Consider the following 15,764-nt stretch of genomic DNA (forward strand, 5'->3'; position numbering starts at 1 on the left):
TATATTTTCTCTTGCATGGCAGACCTGATGTCTTTGTGAGTGTCTCACAGTATCAGCAGTACTTTCATGTGCTTCAGTTAGAAAATCACGTAAAAGCTTCTTCTCCCTCAGAAAGCCCTATTCATGTATTTAATTATCTTAGTCACCCAAATACAGTTAAGAGACACAAACAGGAGTACAAGATCATTAGTGACTCTAGCTATGAGAAATCAGAGCTCCAAGATTATCACAGTCAGAATTATTTGAGTTGGAAGGGACCCTAAAAGTTCATCTCATCCAACTCCCCTCCATGGTGCTATTAATCTGAGAAGGTTGAGCCTTCTGTGTTGATGTTCAGAAGCACTTTGGAGATACAATGGTTTTTTTCCCTTATTACCCAACACAGGTGAAATGGATAATCTTAATTCGTGTAACCTTTTCTACAAGTGCTTTGGAGAGCACTGTTTGAGGAATGTGGAATATTATATGTTCTACCTCAGCAGTGGTAGTCAAGTTTGTACGCAGCAGAACTGTGTTGTTTTCTATTAATGATTTCCTTTATCATTACTTATGAAAACTAACCGTTCTCCTACCATACTACCACATAGGACAGATACAACTTAGTCTTCACAGCACTGATACTTTGCTGTAACTTTCGTATTCATGGACCTGTGAAGAGGGGGTCAGTTCATTGGGAAATAGCTATCTTTGACTCCTTGGAAGAGATTTTTCTTATTAGGAACTGGAGTTGTCTCTCTTATTGATGAGAGGAAGCAAACTGCTCTCTAGACTGGGAAGATCATAGAATCATAGAATCACCAAGTTTGGAAAAGATCTAAAAGATCATCCAGTCCAACCGTTCACCTATTACCAATAGCTCCCACTAAACCATGTCCCTCAACACAACATCCAGTCTTTCCTTGAACACCCCCAGGGTCGATGACTCCACCACCTCCCTGGGCAGTCCATTCCAGTGCCTGACCACCCTTTCTGAAAAGTAATACTTCCTAAATGTATGCCTAAAGATGTCATTCCTAAATGATTGCCTAAAGATGGCAATGCAGTGTATAATGGCCTTACAGAGGGAGTCATCCCACAGTAGATACCTGCAGCTTGTATCTCAGCTAGTGACTCCAGATTCCCTTAACAGTCAAGGAGGAGGAGTGGACAGTTTGTGAAGACATTATCTTATGAGATACTCTCTTTCTTTCTTCTCCTGAGTGGTGTTTTCCCTCTGTTTGCCTTCTGCAATGATTGACTTAATTTCTCTGAGTCCAGTTGAAGAAGTTCAGCAGGAAATCAAGGAACTCCATTCGAATAGCCCAAAACCCATCTCGCATGGACAAGGGCAACCCTGTTGTACAGAATTTTATATATATGTACCAAGCTCCATACATATATCAGTGAGGCTTCTTTGCCTTAATCATCCCACTGGGAGGTTATTCCGAAACTTTATTCCTTTCATCCTGACGAATGTGATTGTTTTGTTTTCCCCTTTCTAATTTCCAGCCAGAAATTATTCATGCTTGGTTTAGGTCTATTTGTTCTTATGCCAGAATTATTCTCTTTAGCTTAAATAGCTGTTTTCCTTCTCACTGTTTATCTGTTTCATGAATTTGTGGAAAACAATCATAATCTTTTCAGCCTTTGCTATTCTAGAGTGTACAAATCAAACTTCCTCAGGGGCAGGAGGTGCCTCTATAATAATTATATCAGACTTTTTCTGCCACTCCACAACCTCGCCTCCCTATGTGGAAAGTGAGAAAGGGGAGGACGTTCAGTAGTCCAATGTTAACTCCTCATTTATACAATTGTGTATTTTTTACCAATACCTGCTGGACACTTGTCACATGAGAGATATTTGAAGATAATATATTTGGGGTTTTTTTCAGTCTCACAAGAAGCAATCAGCACAGTATTATTATTATTATTATTATTATTATTATTATTATTTTTGTCTAATAAGGTTAGATTTGGTACTAAGAAACATAGTTTAGTGGGCAGCATTGGTGATAGGTGGACAGTTGGACTACATGAACTTTGAGATCTTTTCCAACCTTAATGATTCTATGATTCTTTGATATCTTCCTTCCAAAAATTAAGCAAAGGAAAATATACTTAAAGAAGTTAAAATGAATTTAATCTGAATTTTCATCGTGGCCCTAACATAAACTATTTCCCCAGCATTTGGATCTACTCCTGTATGACCTCACAATTCTATTGCATTTAACTCCAGGAAAGAATTTCTGAAACTCATCTTCTTCCACCTCTGAAGACTTGTGGGGTTAAAAGTCAGGTGCTATCCAACCTTTTTCCTCTCATACTTCTGGAGTGGTCTCTTCAAGCTCTCATCGCCCAATTCTCTTAGATTCTCACTTCACTCCTGTCCAAGGCAACACTACCACCCTTTTCAAGGAGTGTCCTGCTTGGTCTCTGCAGCGGCAAGATAGATAGAAAAGAATTTTTAGAATAGGTTATGAAGAGTCTAGCTGTTGCAGCAGAGCAGTAAATCACAAAGTGTGCTCAATGGTGATGCAATATTGTCATTGCAGAATTAAGCTGCCAACTACTGAAGTGATGCAGAACACACAGAAAGTGATTTTGTCAGCTTTCTCTAGAGGCTTTTTGTCTAGACAAATTTAATCTGATTTATAAAGAGGGGGAAAATGGCATATCCCAACTGTCAGGATGGGCCTATCCGAATGGAATTTATCTGCTCCAAAGTAAGATTACCTACCTACCTAACTAACTTTAGCAAGTCCTTTTAACAAGTAATGAGATTCTTCCTCTCATTTTCCAAAACAGCTGAATGCTTGCAGCTTGTACTGAAAGGGAGTAAAGGAAACAAACTAATAAATTAGCTCTAGCATGGAAAAAAATCACATTAAATGCTTAAAAGTTTGGCACTGTTGTAAGTAACCGAAGGCACAGTATTAAAATAGAGAACTTCCAGTAGCCATGCTTATCAATAGCTCATCTTTAGTGTATAAATACTAATTTAATTTACAAATAATGAAGCACGAGCACGCTCACACACACACACAAGTTGTATGCCCCACCTCATACACATACAGTACACATTTCAGAAGGTTAGAAATCCTTCAGATATGTTTGTAAATGCAAAATCTAAGATCTATTCGAAGGACTTTTCCCTACCCACTTTGTTCCTTATTCCACTTGGCCTTTGTTAATCTGTAACCTGATAGAAAAGCTGATTTAGCAAAGATGTAAACATTTTGTTAGTGAAGAGGCACCTATTGACCGAGTGTTACCACAATGCACATCTTTCAGTGCTTTTCACCACCGTGTCCTTTGGGGCAGGATATGTGCATCACTTCTGTAGTTCCACAAACAAACAAGCTCATCATGCAAAGCTGAGGTCTTCAAGGAACTCAAACTACGTGAAGGGATTTCACATGTATGAGCTCAGGAGGCCTCAGTTGTGTTCCTACTTTAATCAGTCCTGCTGGGTGACCTCGACAGTTACTTCAGTGCTTCACTTCCCTAATCTGTAAAATGCAGCTAGCGTTTTTGGCTGCTACTCACAAAAGGTATTTGAGCTCTGCAGGTGAAAAGCCCCCAGAACTGTGTAGGCTAAGCAGCCTCCCACACATGGCTGCTTACTGGGGAAATTACTCTGCTATTTTCCCCACAAAAAATAAAGGATGGAAATCTCAGCAGGTGGCCGTCGGATGCGAAAATCAAACCCTAGTGGGCAGGCAGGAAGCATAGGGCTCACTCCCCCCCTCCCCCCCGAGTTTAATCACCTGTAATAGGAACATCTGCCTCTGCTGGAGTCTCTTTTTAGTCAGCAGAGATAAACAGGTGTTTCCAGAGCATGTTTCAGTGTAGGAAACAAACCTACATGAGGGGCTTCCACTATGGGGAAGGTTCCTCTGCTGCTGAGTTGTAGTGCAGTTATAACAGGGTCAGATGAACCCCTCTCAGAATGACTATAATAGAGAAATTGTGTGTTCTCCAAATATTTGCTAATGTAGAAAGTGCCTTCCTTTTCATTCTAGTTTTGAATGTGATCTTAGTCTGGCTAAAAACTGTTTTATCATGCAAAGTTTTAGGAACTTTAACCCCGCATGTAACTTAGGTAGCCCTAAATCTTGGTCTTATAAAGTAAAAGCTTTGAGATACTCAGGTGGAAGGGTAGGTTTTGCAACCGACGGAGCAGGAAAACCACAGTGTGTCCACAAATTCACTATTCAGTCAATGCCATCAGTGAGGCTGTGCACTGGGGAACCAGTGTTGGCCCATTCAGACTCTAAACTGAGACAATGGGAAGACATCAAGTGGGAGTGGAGAACTGAGCCAAAAGCAAAGGGAAATGGCTGATTACCAGCCCTTTTCCGGGCTACATTTCTCTCCCTTTGTGGTATGTCTGAACGTGTGGCTGTTTGCCTTGCAGAGGGATGCCCTGGCTTGTGCAATGGGAACGGCAGATGCACTCTGGACATGAACGGCTGGCACTGCGTCTGCCAGCTGGGCTGGAGAGGAGCGGGCTGCGATACTTCCATGGAGACAGCGTGCGGCGACGGGAAGGACAACGATGGAGGTAGGACCCAAGCGTGTGTGACATGTCAGTGAGGTCTGCCAGGCTGGCTCAGCCAGAGTAGAGTCCAATCCAAACATTCAAGCGGACTTGGGGTGCCAGGCCTGAAGAGGAAGGCTTATTTACCCCCCATCTCAGACAGCACATGTCCCCAACTGCTCCAACTTTGGTCTCGCTGCCTGAGGTTTTCATCAGGGCCCCTCGGTAGGTCACTACTGTCTTGGGATGAATGTTTTGCAGTAACTGAGAGGCTTCAGTGACTGATCCCCATGCCCACAAGCCATCCAATCCCTCTCGAACCATGTTTTATTGATTACAGTTCCATATGTAGTGATGTCAGGCATGTGAATAATAGCCCTGCGTAATGCAAACTTAATATTCAGAGTTATCTCATTACAAAGGAAACCCTGGTGCCGTGTGAAGGTTTGAATTAGAGGGCAGGAGATGAGATATTAAATTTAAGGCATAAGGGAGGCCGCATAATTTGTTTTGTTGTCACTCAGCAAAAAGCTTTGTAAACCACAAGCCTGGACCAGGACCCAGACTGTGAAGCAGAGATTGTATTTTGCAAGTTTCTTTTTTATCATATTCATAAGAACAGTACAGTTAAAAAAAAAAAAATAGGCAGCCAAGATTGTGATTATCTGCTTCACAGCAACTGGGATTTTGATTGAATATTTAAAATACTTCTGCACATCTGGCATGGCAAATGGACCGAATTATCCCTTTGGAAAAGAAATAAAAAATTGGAGAACCATATAAAGAACATACACAGTGACATAGAAGTCTCTCCTTGCCTCACATGAAACTGAGTTTCACCATACTCCCCTATGTACAAAATTCTCAAGGCAACAGTAAAGTTCACTACGACAGGTGTGTAAAAATATGGCAAATAGAGCTATGGGCAATCCTAGTTTCCCTGGAAAAAATAAGCAACAGAGTAATCCAGGCTAACAGACAAGACCACATCTGTATAACATCAAAAAGAGCATGACCAGACTCAGGTTGGTGAAACACTGTCTCCTCGTATCTCCTGGTTCAAGGCGTTTGTCGTCTCACCAACAGGTGTAGAAAAGACAAAAGGCATCAAGATGTTTACAAGTTAGTGCACTTGTAATCTGCATTTGGTGAGCCTGTGTGAAACATAGGCATACACAGCAAGAGCAAAGCAACTAACAGGTTCTGACATACTATCTTGCAACAGCTTATGCATTGGTCAGAGCCCATAAATGAGTGTTGACCTTGCTCTTGGTATGCTAAAAAAATCTCTTGTACATGGACACTGTACATTGCAGTTTACAGATAACCATGTAACACACTATGCTGTTTCCTTTTATTTTGCTACTGTTATTCCTGTCATCTAGAAAGTGGAAAAGGATCATAGAATCATAGAATGGATTGGGGTGGAAGGGACCTCAAGGATCATCAAGCTCCAACCCGCCTGCCATAGGCAGGTCCACAACCCTCCACGTTTAATACTAGACCAGGCCAAGACCAAGAGGATACATTCACCTTCTTGATCTGATCTTTGCAGATTTTTGTATCATTTGTGGGGTTGAAATCTAGAACTTCAACTCCTGAGATCAGTAGTGGTGAGGAATTTCTGCTTGGAAGCTCAAGTTCCTTGTTCAGTACAGGGATTTGAATAGGTTTACCTGGAGTGGGGAAGGAAGGCTGATTCTGGAACAGTGTCCCAGCTGCCATGCTGACCTCAATATAGCAAGAGAGCGGGAGATATCTGTGGAGCAAAGAATAATTTAGGTTTGAAGGGACCTCCAGCAGATATCTATATCAAACCCCTGGTCAGAAAAAATCTAGATGCTCAGGGCTGTGTCCAGTCAATTCTTGAACAACTCCAAGGATGGAGGTTCCACTTCTTTGGGCAATTTGGCCCAGTATGTGATCATTCTCCTAGTAAGCATTGCCCTCTTAATAACTAATTCGAATTTCTCATGTTCCAACTTAATGTCTGCTGCCTCTTGTCATGAGTCATCCTGGAGTACCTCAGCTGGCTTCTAGCTTTTTTTTTCACAGCAGCTTAGGCCTCCTGAACAGCACATATACATGTTTCATGTGTGACAGCTGCCTTTGGGTTTCTCAGCTATCCAGTCTCAGCGTGCCCCTGTGTTTCAGAAGTAGAATTAAGTCTGTATTCATTGCAAACACTTTGTGACCAAAGAGATGACACCTTGAACAACTGCAGTGTTTTCCAGAGCACTGAAAAGATGCAGGCTGTGCAGCCTCTTGTCAGAGCAGGTAGTGAGGGTATAAACTCACAAAAGAGGCTTTTCCCTTTTTGGAGGTCCTGACACAATATCTCAAGTGACACTTGCTTTGGGCTGGAGTAGAGTGTTTTATTTGGCTGTTCCCCACAAAGAATTTTAGGGCTATTGCTGAATTTATGCACGTGCATGCAGGCAATGGAAATGGCAGATTTCATGCAGCTTTAGAAGTCAGACATCCAAACTGGTCACCATGCATGCTACCGGTGGAGAGAAATAGGTTTACAGCATCATCTCTCTGAGTTGTTTCAGACATCACCTACTTTTGCTTGATGAACACTGCCCTTCATTTTCCACTAAAAGCAGTCACTTGAGGGCAAAGAGCACAGTGGTTTTTCAGAAGAGCAATGTGAGGCCATTCACATTAAGGGTCTTTCACTCTGCCTGAGCTCATCGGAAGCTGGTCCCACGTTGTGGTATCATGTGTCTGCTAATCAGGATCCCTGCAGCAGGAAATACCTCAGGATAATGGGAGCTGAAGTCAGAATCTTTTTCATCACATCCCAGCCTAATCATACCCTGAGGGAGATGGGTACCAAATTACAGGGCGTGCTGGCCTCTTAAATCTGGAGGCTGTAACAGATAAACAATAACAAGCAAAGCAGAAGTCACTCAGAAAGAAACTCAGTGAAATGTAATCTTTGGTCAGGTTAAAACAAGGTGTCTGGGAGAGCAGTTCCCTCTCCACACTCAAGTGTCATTTGTCAAAACTGACACTTAGGTTTCACACCCAGGCCTACTTTATTTACACTTCTAAACATGAAGTCCATCAGCTTGAAAGGAGTTGTGGCAAGTAACAGAGAGCAGGCAATCATCCAGTACCAGTCAAGGGAAAGCAGTGCGGTGACAGAGCTTTAACAGTCTGTGTAAAAGACTTGGATTTTCAACATTTGACCTCAGAAGGTTCTACCTGTATTGCAACAAATAAGAGATGTTTCCTTAAGATGGGCTTCTTGCTTCTCTTTGGCAGGAAATAGCCTCTATTCATGGCTGCAGGCTCTCAGTAGATAGTCCTGAGAGCAGTGGTCCTGAGGGTGAGCCCACACAGAGTGCCCTGTCATGTACTTGAAGAGTAGAAAGTTTGAAGCTTTAAAAGACTGCGGATATTAACTCCTGTGACAAGTCCTGGAAGCGAAGTTAACGGCATTTGACTCGGTGTTGAGAAGAGGCCAATATTCTATAGGATAAATCATTGCACTTGCAGAGTTCTCCATCAAGAATGGAGTATATAGAGCAACAGAGGGAAAGACGAGAGGATATTATTCACTAACTTGTAGATATATCCACAAGCAGTAAAGCTATCTTAACCGTCTTTGTTCCAGAGAAATCATCAATGTGACTCTCTCCATACTCAGAGAATTTCCCAATTCACAATTTCATTGTCTGGATACACTCCACTGTTCCGAAGCCATGAGAGTGGGAGATTGACAAAGGTAGCTTTGTTTGAGGGCTTAGAGCTTAATGGTTCTCAGAATCACAGAATGGCCAGGGTTGGAAGGGACCTCAAGGACCATGAATCTCAACCCCCTGCCACATGCAGGGCCACCAACCTTCACATTTAATACTAGACCAGGCTGCCCAGGGCCCCATGCAGTCTGGCCTTGAACACCTCCAGGGATGGATGGGGCATCCACAGCCTCTCTGGGCAGCTGTTCCAGCACCTCACCGCTCTCTCTGTAAAGAACTTCCCCCTGACATCCAACCTAAATCTTCCCTCCCTCAACTTCAAACCATTTTCCCTTGTCCTGCAGTTATCAACCCTTTCAAAGAGTTGGTTCCCCTCCTGTTTGTAGGCTCCCTTTAGGTACTGAAAGGCTGCAATGAGGTCACCCCGCAGCCTTCTTTTCTCCAGGCTGAACAAACCCAGCTCCCTCAGCCTGTCTTTGCAGGGGAGGTGCTCCAGTCCCCTGATCATCTTCGTGGCTCTCCTCTGGACCCTCTCCAACAGCTCCCTGTCTTTCTTGTACTGGGGGCTCCAGACCTGGACAGACCTGGACCTTTCTCCCTAAGTAGATCTGACTGCATCCATTCTTTCTGGCTTCTAGAAACCTCCTGTTCTCTTCTGCAAGAACTGCAGTAGTGAAGCTTCTACCCCTCAGTTCTTATTCTTGATGACTATATTCAGTGCATTCGGCTGAGCACAAACACAGGGTTCCAATGTACACGTGGCCCTGTTTGGCCTTAGCAGGTTCCATTCTGTGCTCCACCAGGTGCTAAGAGCTTAATGAGGGAAGAGCTCTTATGCTTTCCTTACCTCCATCCTTCTAAAAATTGTGTTCAAACCCAAGTCAGAGCAACCCAGCCACTGCATGTGGTATTTTTGCCTTTCTTTACTGCCTTGAGTAGTACCTATTGCTGCCACTCTCATTTCAGGAACTATGTAATTCTGCCATAGCCACACTTGAATTACCAGGAGTGAGTTCTCCGATATGCCTCAAATCTGTTTTACAGCATCACAGTCCATTCATGTAACTCTGCAGAGTAGTGCTTCATGCTTTGCTTGCCCCACACGAGGATCAGGTTGTGCTTGTAGTAAGGTGGAGACTTGCATAATGCTTTGGGATGGCAACATTTCAAATTTTTTGGCAAGAGAAATTTTGGCACTGCACATTGGCCTTCTTAACACCCATGTGCCCACCATCTGTCCTCCACATGCCAAAGAATGTGTTAGAGAGCTGGCAGGAGCCTGCACTGCTCTCTGCCAGTGTGTAGGGTTACACCTGAAGGCAGTGGCAAGGTTATAGATGGAATTGAATAGCATCCAAGAGAACCCCAGAACGCAAATCTTTATATATGTAAATGCATGAGCTGCAGACAAGGTGATGGGATGCTTTCAGATTTCTTTTTTCTTTTGCACACTGTTATGAACCTTTACTTCATGCCAGCGAGGCTTTTATAGCACAAGAAGATCATCCCCTGGGCATGCTATGGGAGCTGTCTGCTTCCTCAAAACCATAAAAAATGATGCATTAATGTGTGAGCTACATTTACAGAGGGAAGTGTTGAGATCTGAACGCACCTGGGAAAACAGCCATGGTAAATTAACATTTACCATCACTGATAGGTCCAATCAAACAACAGGGTCATCTTGCAGGAACAGCAGAGCACTTCTAAAAAGATGAGAAAGAGATTGGCTAGTTGGCATCACCTATCTTCTCTTCCTGTATTTTATGATGACTGTTAATCAACCTTTCCTCAAATAAGGGAACAACATGACACGTTCACATTTGCAGGTTTCAGCAGTTCGCTGATCCTCCAATGGATGGTAACACTTGTGTATCACCTGCTGCTGGCTGTTAGCACTGGGGCTGTCAGGAGAGCGGTGTGAAGCTGGGCACTGCAGCATCCAGAAGCACATAGTGCTGTTAGCATGGATGATGTGCTGTGAAGTGAGTGTCTAGCAGTGGCTGTGGCTTGCCTTGGCGGCTTGGGAGAGTTCCTACTCCTTGTAACTATTCCTTAATGAAATTCCTTTGGTTAATAGATTCAGAAACATTGAAAATGTCCACTTTTCCAAAATAAATGTTTCATTTTCTGCTGAGGTGAAGCAAATTACAGATGGGAAGGAAGCACTGCTGGTATACAAGATGTAACAAAAGCTGATGTGAAGTGTTTTCAGAAAAGACAGGCTCGAGTGTGCATTTTGCAAGGTCCTTCTGCAATAAACTTAAAAGAGCATGGGCACCTATTCTGAAAGAAGTTCAAAAAAGCTCTGCCAGACCTGCTTTAGCACTTGAGGCAAACTCTTGCCTTCCCTCTGGGGCAGACATTCTCCTTAGAAACCTCAGGGTTTGCTCTTCAGCGTGTCAGGTCACATACTGTCATGGGTGCATAGAATACATGGCTGCTTTCCTTTTGATGAGGACAGGAAAACCATGACTCTATCTGAGTGACTTGAGGCTACTTTCCAAGGTGTGCCAAGGTGTTTTCTTGAACTGCTGTGGAATCAGTCAGCAGAATATGTTAGGATGAACTTCTCAGCATAGGCTTAACACTTACAGCACTTTCCAGAAATGTGAGAGACCTTGGTGCAAAGAGATCTCAGCTAAGAGTGTCCCATCTGCTGAGGGTGTGAACACATTGCTCGTTCTACTTTTTTCCTAAGCTCAGGGCCCCTTTTTTTCAGAGGTACGTTGGCTCCTGAAGGACTCAGCTTCAGGTACAGCATTGCTTGGCTATTGATCACGTTAAGCAATCTCTGCTTTCTGCAGCGTCTGAAAGCCAATCTCCTCTGCTTGGAAGGGCTCTCACATGCCTCCAGCATCTTATGGAATTCCACTCCAAACATAAATTGCTTGGTTTCTGTGTTGCTTTTGGAGCTGTGTCAGGGGGGTGTGAGGAAAAGGCTGTGCCCCAGAGGGCGGTGGGCATGAAGCAGGCTGCCCAGGGCAGTGGGCACAGCACTGAACTGACAGAGCTCAGGGAGCGTTGGGATTCTCAGACACTGGATTTGGATTTGGGCAGTGCTGTATGGGGCCAAGGGTTGGACTCAGTGATCCTTGTGGGCCCCTTCCAACTCAGGATATGCTATGATTCTGTGATTCCATTGCAATTGGTGACTCTCCTCACTAAAAGTCTGTGTAAAGAAGGGAAATTCCATGAAGCCATCTGCAGTAAAACAGCAGCGATGATCTGGGAGATTCTGCAAACTTGTAGACTCTAACCACATTATTATAGACCTGGTTTATGGTCAGCTAGTAGTGATTATTGTGTGTTTTCTGTCATTTCCTCCTTCCGCTCCATTCCCTTCTATTTTTTTCAGTTGTTCTTTAAACAAGAAGCTGGATTAGGATGGACTTTCTGCATTACACTTCTTTTTCTGTAGTGCCTGGCACTGCAGGGCTCTGTTTCTGCTCTAAAGCCAAGGGAGGGCTGCAGTACAAATACATGATTGCTATTACATATGAATATACAATTTTGAACCTGCAAATATTAGGGAAAAATGTTAGGGCAATTCCTTTCCCAGGGAGCCAGAAATCTAATTTATTTAGGATTCAGCCAGTGAGAACCTTATTCAAGCAAAATCAAAACAGAGAAGGTAAGAGAACAGGGAGCCAAGAGAACAGTAATATCTAACATGATCACAGAGACACTGCTATTGTTCCTCACATTTGTTTTGTGTTTCCTTTTCCTTCCTCACAGTGAGCCCAAAAGCTACACCTGTTTTGTTGAATAGGTAAAATTGTTCTCTGCAAAGCCTAAGAGGAAAAGTTATTAATTCCCCAGATCCAGGAGAAGTAAATTAAGTGTCAGTCCTCAGCTCAGGGCAGAACACCATTACTTTTGTAAGCTGTCCTGAACCCATGCATTCACATGAACAATAACTTGTGTTTTCTGCAGAAATACTGAGACATTCCTTTAGTCTGTGTTTGGGGAGAGTCTGAACAACTGATGCTGGAAGGGTAAAATTTTATTTGCTTAAGGGTGAGGATAACACATTATGTTACTTCTACATCTAAATGCCTTCATTTTAAACCCTCCCTATACAAACTCTCCTATTAATGCATCCAAAAGCATCACAGGGTGACACAGTGTCCCCACGAAAGGTGATACTGTTGTCTGGTGAATGATGCAGGAAGAAGAGTGAAAGGCAAGAACTGGATGAGGTGAGAGCCACAATTATGTGCAATCAGAGCATCTTATGCTTTCAATGGCAGTGAAAATATTGCTGAAAGGCAACGTATTTTCACTGTTCTTTTCTTTCTAGACTTGCTTCACCTAGCACAGCTTCTCAGTGAGCTCTTCCCACTGCAGTCAGTGGCAAAAACTCTCATTCTCTTCAGCAGGAGCAATACTTGAATTTGTCATGTATGCCCTATGTACCAGCAGGTCTGTCCCTACGTGTGGCCCGCCTGTTCTATCCTGACACTTGACATGCAGCACCTGTCAGAGCCAGCTTAAACACATAATAACACTCCCAGATGAAAGTTATTTGCATTCTGTTGTTGATGTTAGCATGACAGATTTTTGTTGCAGCATCCATAACTCTGTAGAAATGCTCCATTATTCAATCTCAGCGAGCTAAGACGCTGCCCATTAAATCAGCCAACACAATTGTGGGGCCATGAAAAGTCACAGCTAATTTGAAATTTTATTAGCTCTCAGCTGATATTGTTTACTGCAAAAGCAGTCTCTCAAAACCAGTCCTTTACTTCTGTGTGAAATTCTGCTCCTGGAGGCTTTGTTGGCACTGCATGGTGGTGGTTGAGGGACTTGGAACCCAGACTCCTGTGGGATTTGTGAGCACTTTGCAGCCTGCAAATGCAGGAGCAGTCCATGGAACACAGGGGTGGTGGCCCTTTGCTGCTAGAGAGTACTTATTTGCAGGCTTATAGTGGCTGTGACCACAACAATTAGTTTTTCTTCTGGAGTATGTCACGTAGTTCAGAGGTAAGCCAGAATACCTGCGTGTCCTAATGAGCAGTGGAGCTCAACGGGTACACTTTTTCCTATCAGTTAATGGCTGGTTTTGTGTCCTTGGTTCTTAATCCACTCCTAGCAAAGGAGGCTTTAGGGGAAGCCAGAAAGTCTGAACGTGAGGGCTTACATGCAAGAAAGACAGTCACAAAACCGCTTTAGTTATTCCTCTGCCTGCCCCTTCCTTCATGTCTCATGCAGCCAGCCTCCTGGGAGATGTGGTGCTTGCCTGCATTAAAAAAGGGGTGGCCAGCAGGGAGAGGGAGGTGATTGTCCCCCTCTGCTCAGCTCTTGTGAGGCCCCATCTGCAGTGGTGCATCCAGGCCTGGGCCCCCAGCACAGGAAGGACATGGAGCTCTTGGAGCACGTCCAGAGGAGGGCAATAAGATGATCAGAGGGCTGGAGCACCTCTCCTATGAGGAAAGGTTGAGGGAACTGGGCTTGTTCAGCTTGTAAAAGAGAAGACTCTGGAGCCTTCCAGTACTTGAACATATCAACAGGAGGGAGAATGGCTTTTTACGAGGGTGGATAGTGATAGAACAAGGGGAATGGTCTTAAACTGAGACAGAGGAGGTTTGGGTTAGATATTAGGAGGAAGTTTTTCACACAGAGGGTGGTGACACACTGGAACAGGTTGCCCAAGGAGGTTGTGGATGCCCCATCCCTGGAGGCATTCAAGGCCAGGCTGGATGTGGCTCTGGGCAGGGGGGTTGAAACTACATGATCTTTGAGGTCCTTTTCAACCCAAACCATTCTGTGATTCATAGCACATCTGGAATAGCTTCAGTTTGTCAGTGGTTTGGGTTTGGTTTTTTTTTTGACTTGGAACCATCAACTCATTGAGTGAGCATGAGGCACTTTCCTCCAATCCACCTGAATCTTCCATGAGATACAGCCCTGACTCTCCACACCAACCCCAGCAGCTCCAGATTTTAAAAACTGCCTAATTGTTTTAGGTGGCTCTTGAAATGTCATGAAGGGCATGGTATTCAGAAAGTGATGGGCCACATGCAATGTCTGAAAGCCACGTAATTTTAGGTCATCTTACGTTTGGCACCCAGGTGAGTATTTTTAGAAGACTGTTGTGACACTGAGAAACTTGTGAAACTCGTTCTGAATGAAGTCAGCATTCAAATCCGTTGTCATAATCTAACTTAGCTGCCCCAGTTGCTCCAGTCAGTGTTTAAAAAAAAAGCCAGGATAGCAATGACTGAGAAAAACTGCATGCTCCTGAATACCAAACCTGGGCCCATTCTCTGCAGGCAGAAAGAAATTGATGTGAGCTACTCACTGGTGGTAGACAGTCAGAATGCATTCCTCTCTGTCTATGCACTCTGACTTTTAAGAATGCAGGGCAAAAAGCTGATATGAGGAAGATAAGAAAAGGAGGTGTTTGAGGACATGAGATGGAACAGCTGTCTGCAACACCAGTAAGGAACATGCTGAAAACATCTCAAAGATGTAAAGATTTGTCTCAGATGGAAATTCAAAAGAACACAAGATGGCTTAAAATCTGGCACTGTAACAGATCTCTGAATTCATTTGTTTAATGAATGATATCTGTGGTTGAATCTGTTTCTAGAGTGGCTTCTTGGAATTGCTTGTTGCATCCAACCCCATTCAGCAATGTCAAGTATAGTTTAAATCTTTCCTGATAAAATCTTTGTGTCACCATATATCACCATATCATGCTTGATATGGTGATAAATACATACCCAGATCATTTTGATTGGGAGTGATCTGATACCACTACATGGTCACAATCCAACAAAATGTGTCTTAAGGCAGCAGAATGCAAGGTAATACCCCTGGGAACAAAGCAATCCTTATGGGTTGGGTGACTCTTGAAAGGCAAAGGCTCAGAGAATGATTTAGAGGTCCCAGGGATAATTGTCTCAATATGAGTTCTCAGTGCAATGCTGTTCGCTGTGCTAAAAGGCTACTGTGAACCTTAGCATTAAAAAAAAAAAAAAAAGCAACAAAAAACAACACAAAAGTAGAGAATGTCTATCTCTTCTTTACCCAGTATTGCTGCCTCCATTGTTTCGTGTCCAGTGTTGATGGCCCCATGTGAAATCACTGAAAAATCTAAATCCGGCGGCTGGAAAATAAACAAGAACTTTAGTCTTGTTCAGCTGTTCAGAAGTGGGGTTTGAATTGCTTGTTGCTCTGCGTGGCAAGACTTGCACATGAAAAAGGCATCTGATCATGCAGTGCAGAAGGATATTGGTTACTTGCAAAGGCAAAAAAAAACATTCAGTTGTGAGATATGGGAGTTAGACAAATTCAACCTTGAAATAAGATGCAGTTTCCTAGCAGTAATTAAACATCTGAATGGCTTACCGGAGGAAGTGGTGGACTCACTGTAATCAGATGTCTTTGAAATATGAGATATCTTTCTAAAAGACAGGCTTTAATCCAGTTCTGGGGGAAAAATGAACAGCTTGTATATAGCAGTCTGACAGGGAGGTCAGAGTAGCTTTTGTGACCCTAAAGCATATAAACTATTGCAAACGCTCTACAAA

The 15,764-nt window shown here is 43.4% G+C and overlaps 1 protein-coding gene across 8 annotated transcripts in view; it reads left to right on the forward strand.

Moving 5' to 3' along the window:
• Positions 1-15,764, forward strand: part of TENM4 (teneurin transmembrane protein 4) — a 594,920-nt gene that overhangs the window by 477,207 nt on the left and 101,949 nt on the right. For all 8 annotated transcript variants that reach the window (XM_085216460.1, XM_085216463.1, XM_085216464.1 and 5 more), the window contains one exon: positions 4,397-4,543. In XM_085216460.1, the coding sequence (XP_085072586.1) occupies positions 4,397-4,543 (147 nt within the window). The remainder of the gene's footprint in view (positions 1-4,396; positions 4,544-15,764) is intronic.

This window comes from Meleagris gallopavo, chromosome 1 (assembly GCF_905368555.1).
Source record: "Meleagris gallopavo chromosome 1, MGAL_WU_HG_1.1, whole genome shotgun sequence".
NCBI classification, from domain to species: domain Eukaryota; kingdom Metazoa; phylum Chordata; class Aves; order Galliformes; family Phasianidae; genus Meleagris; species Meleagris gallopavo.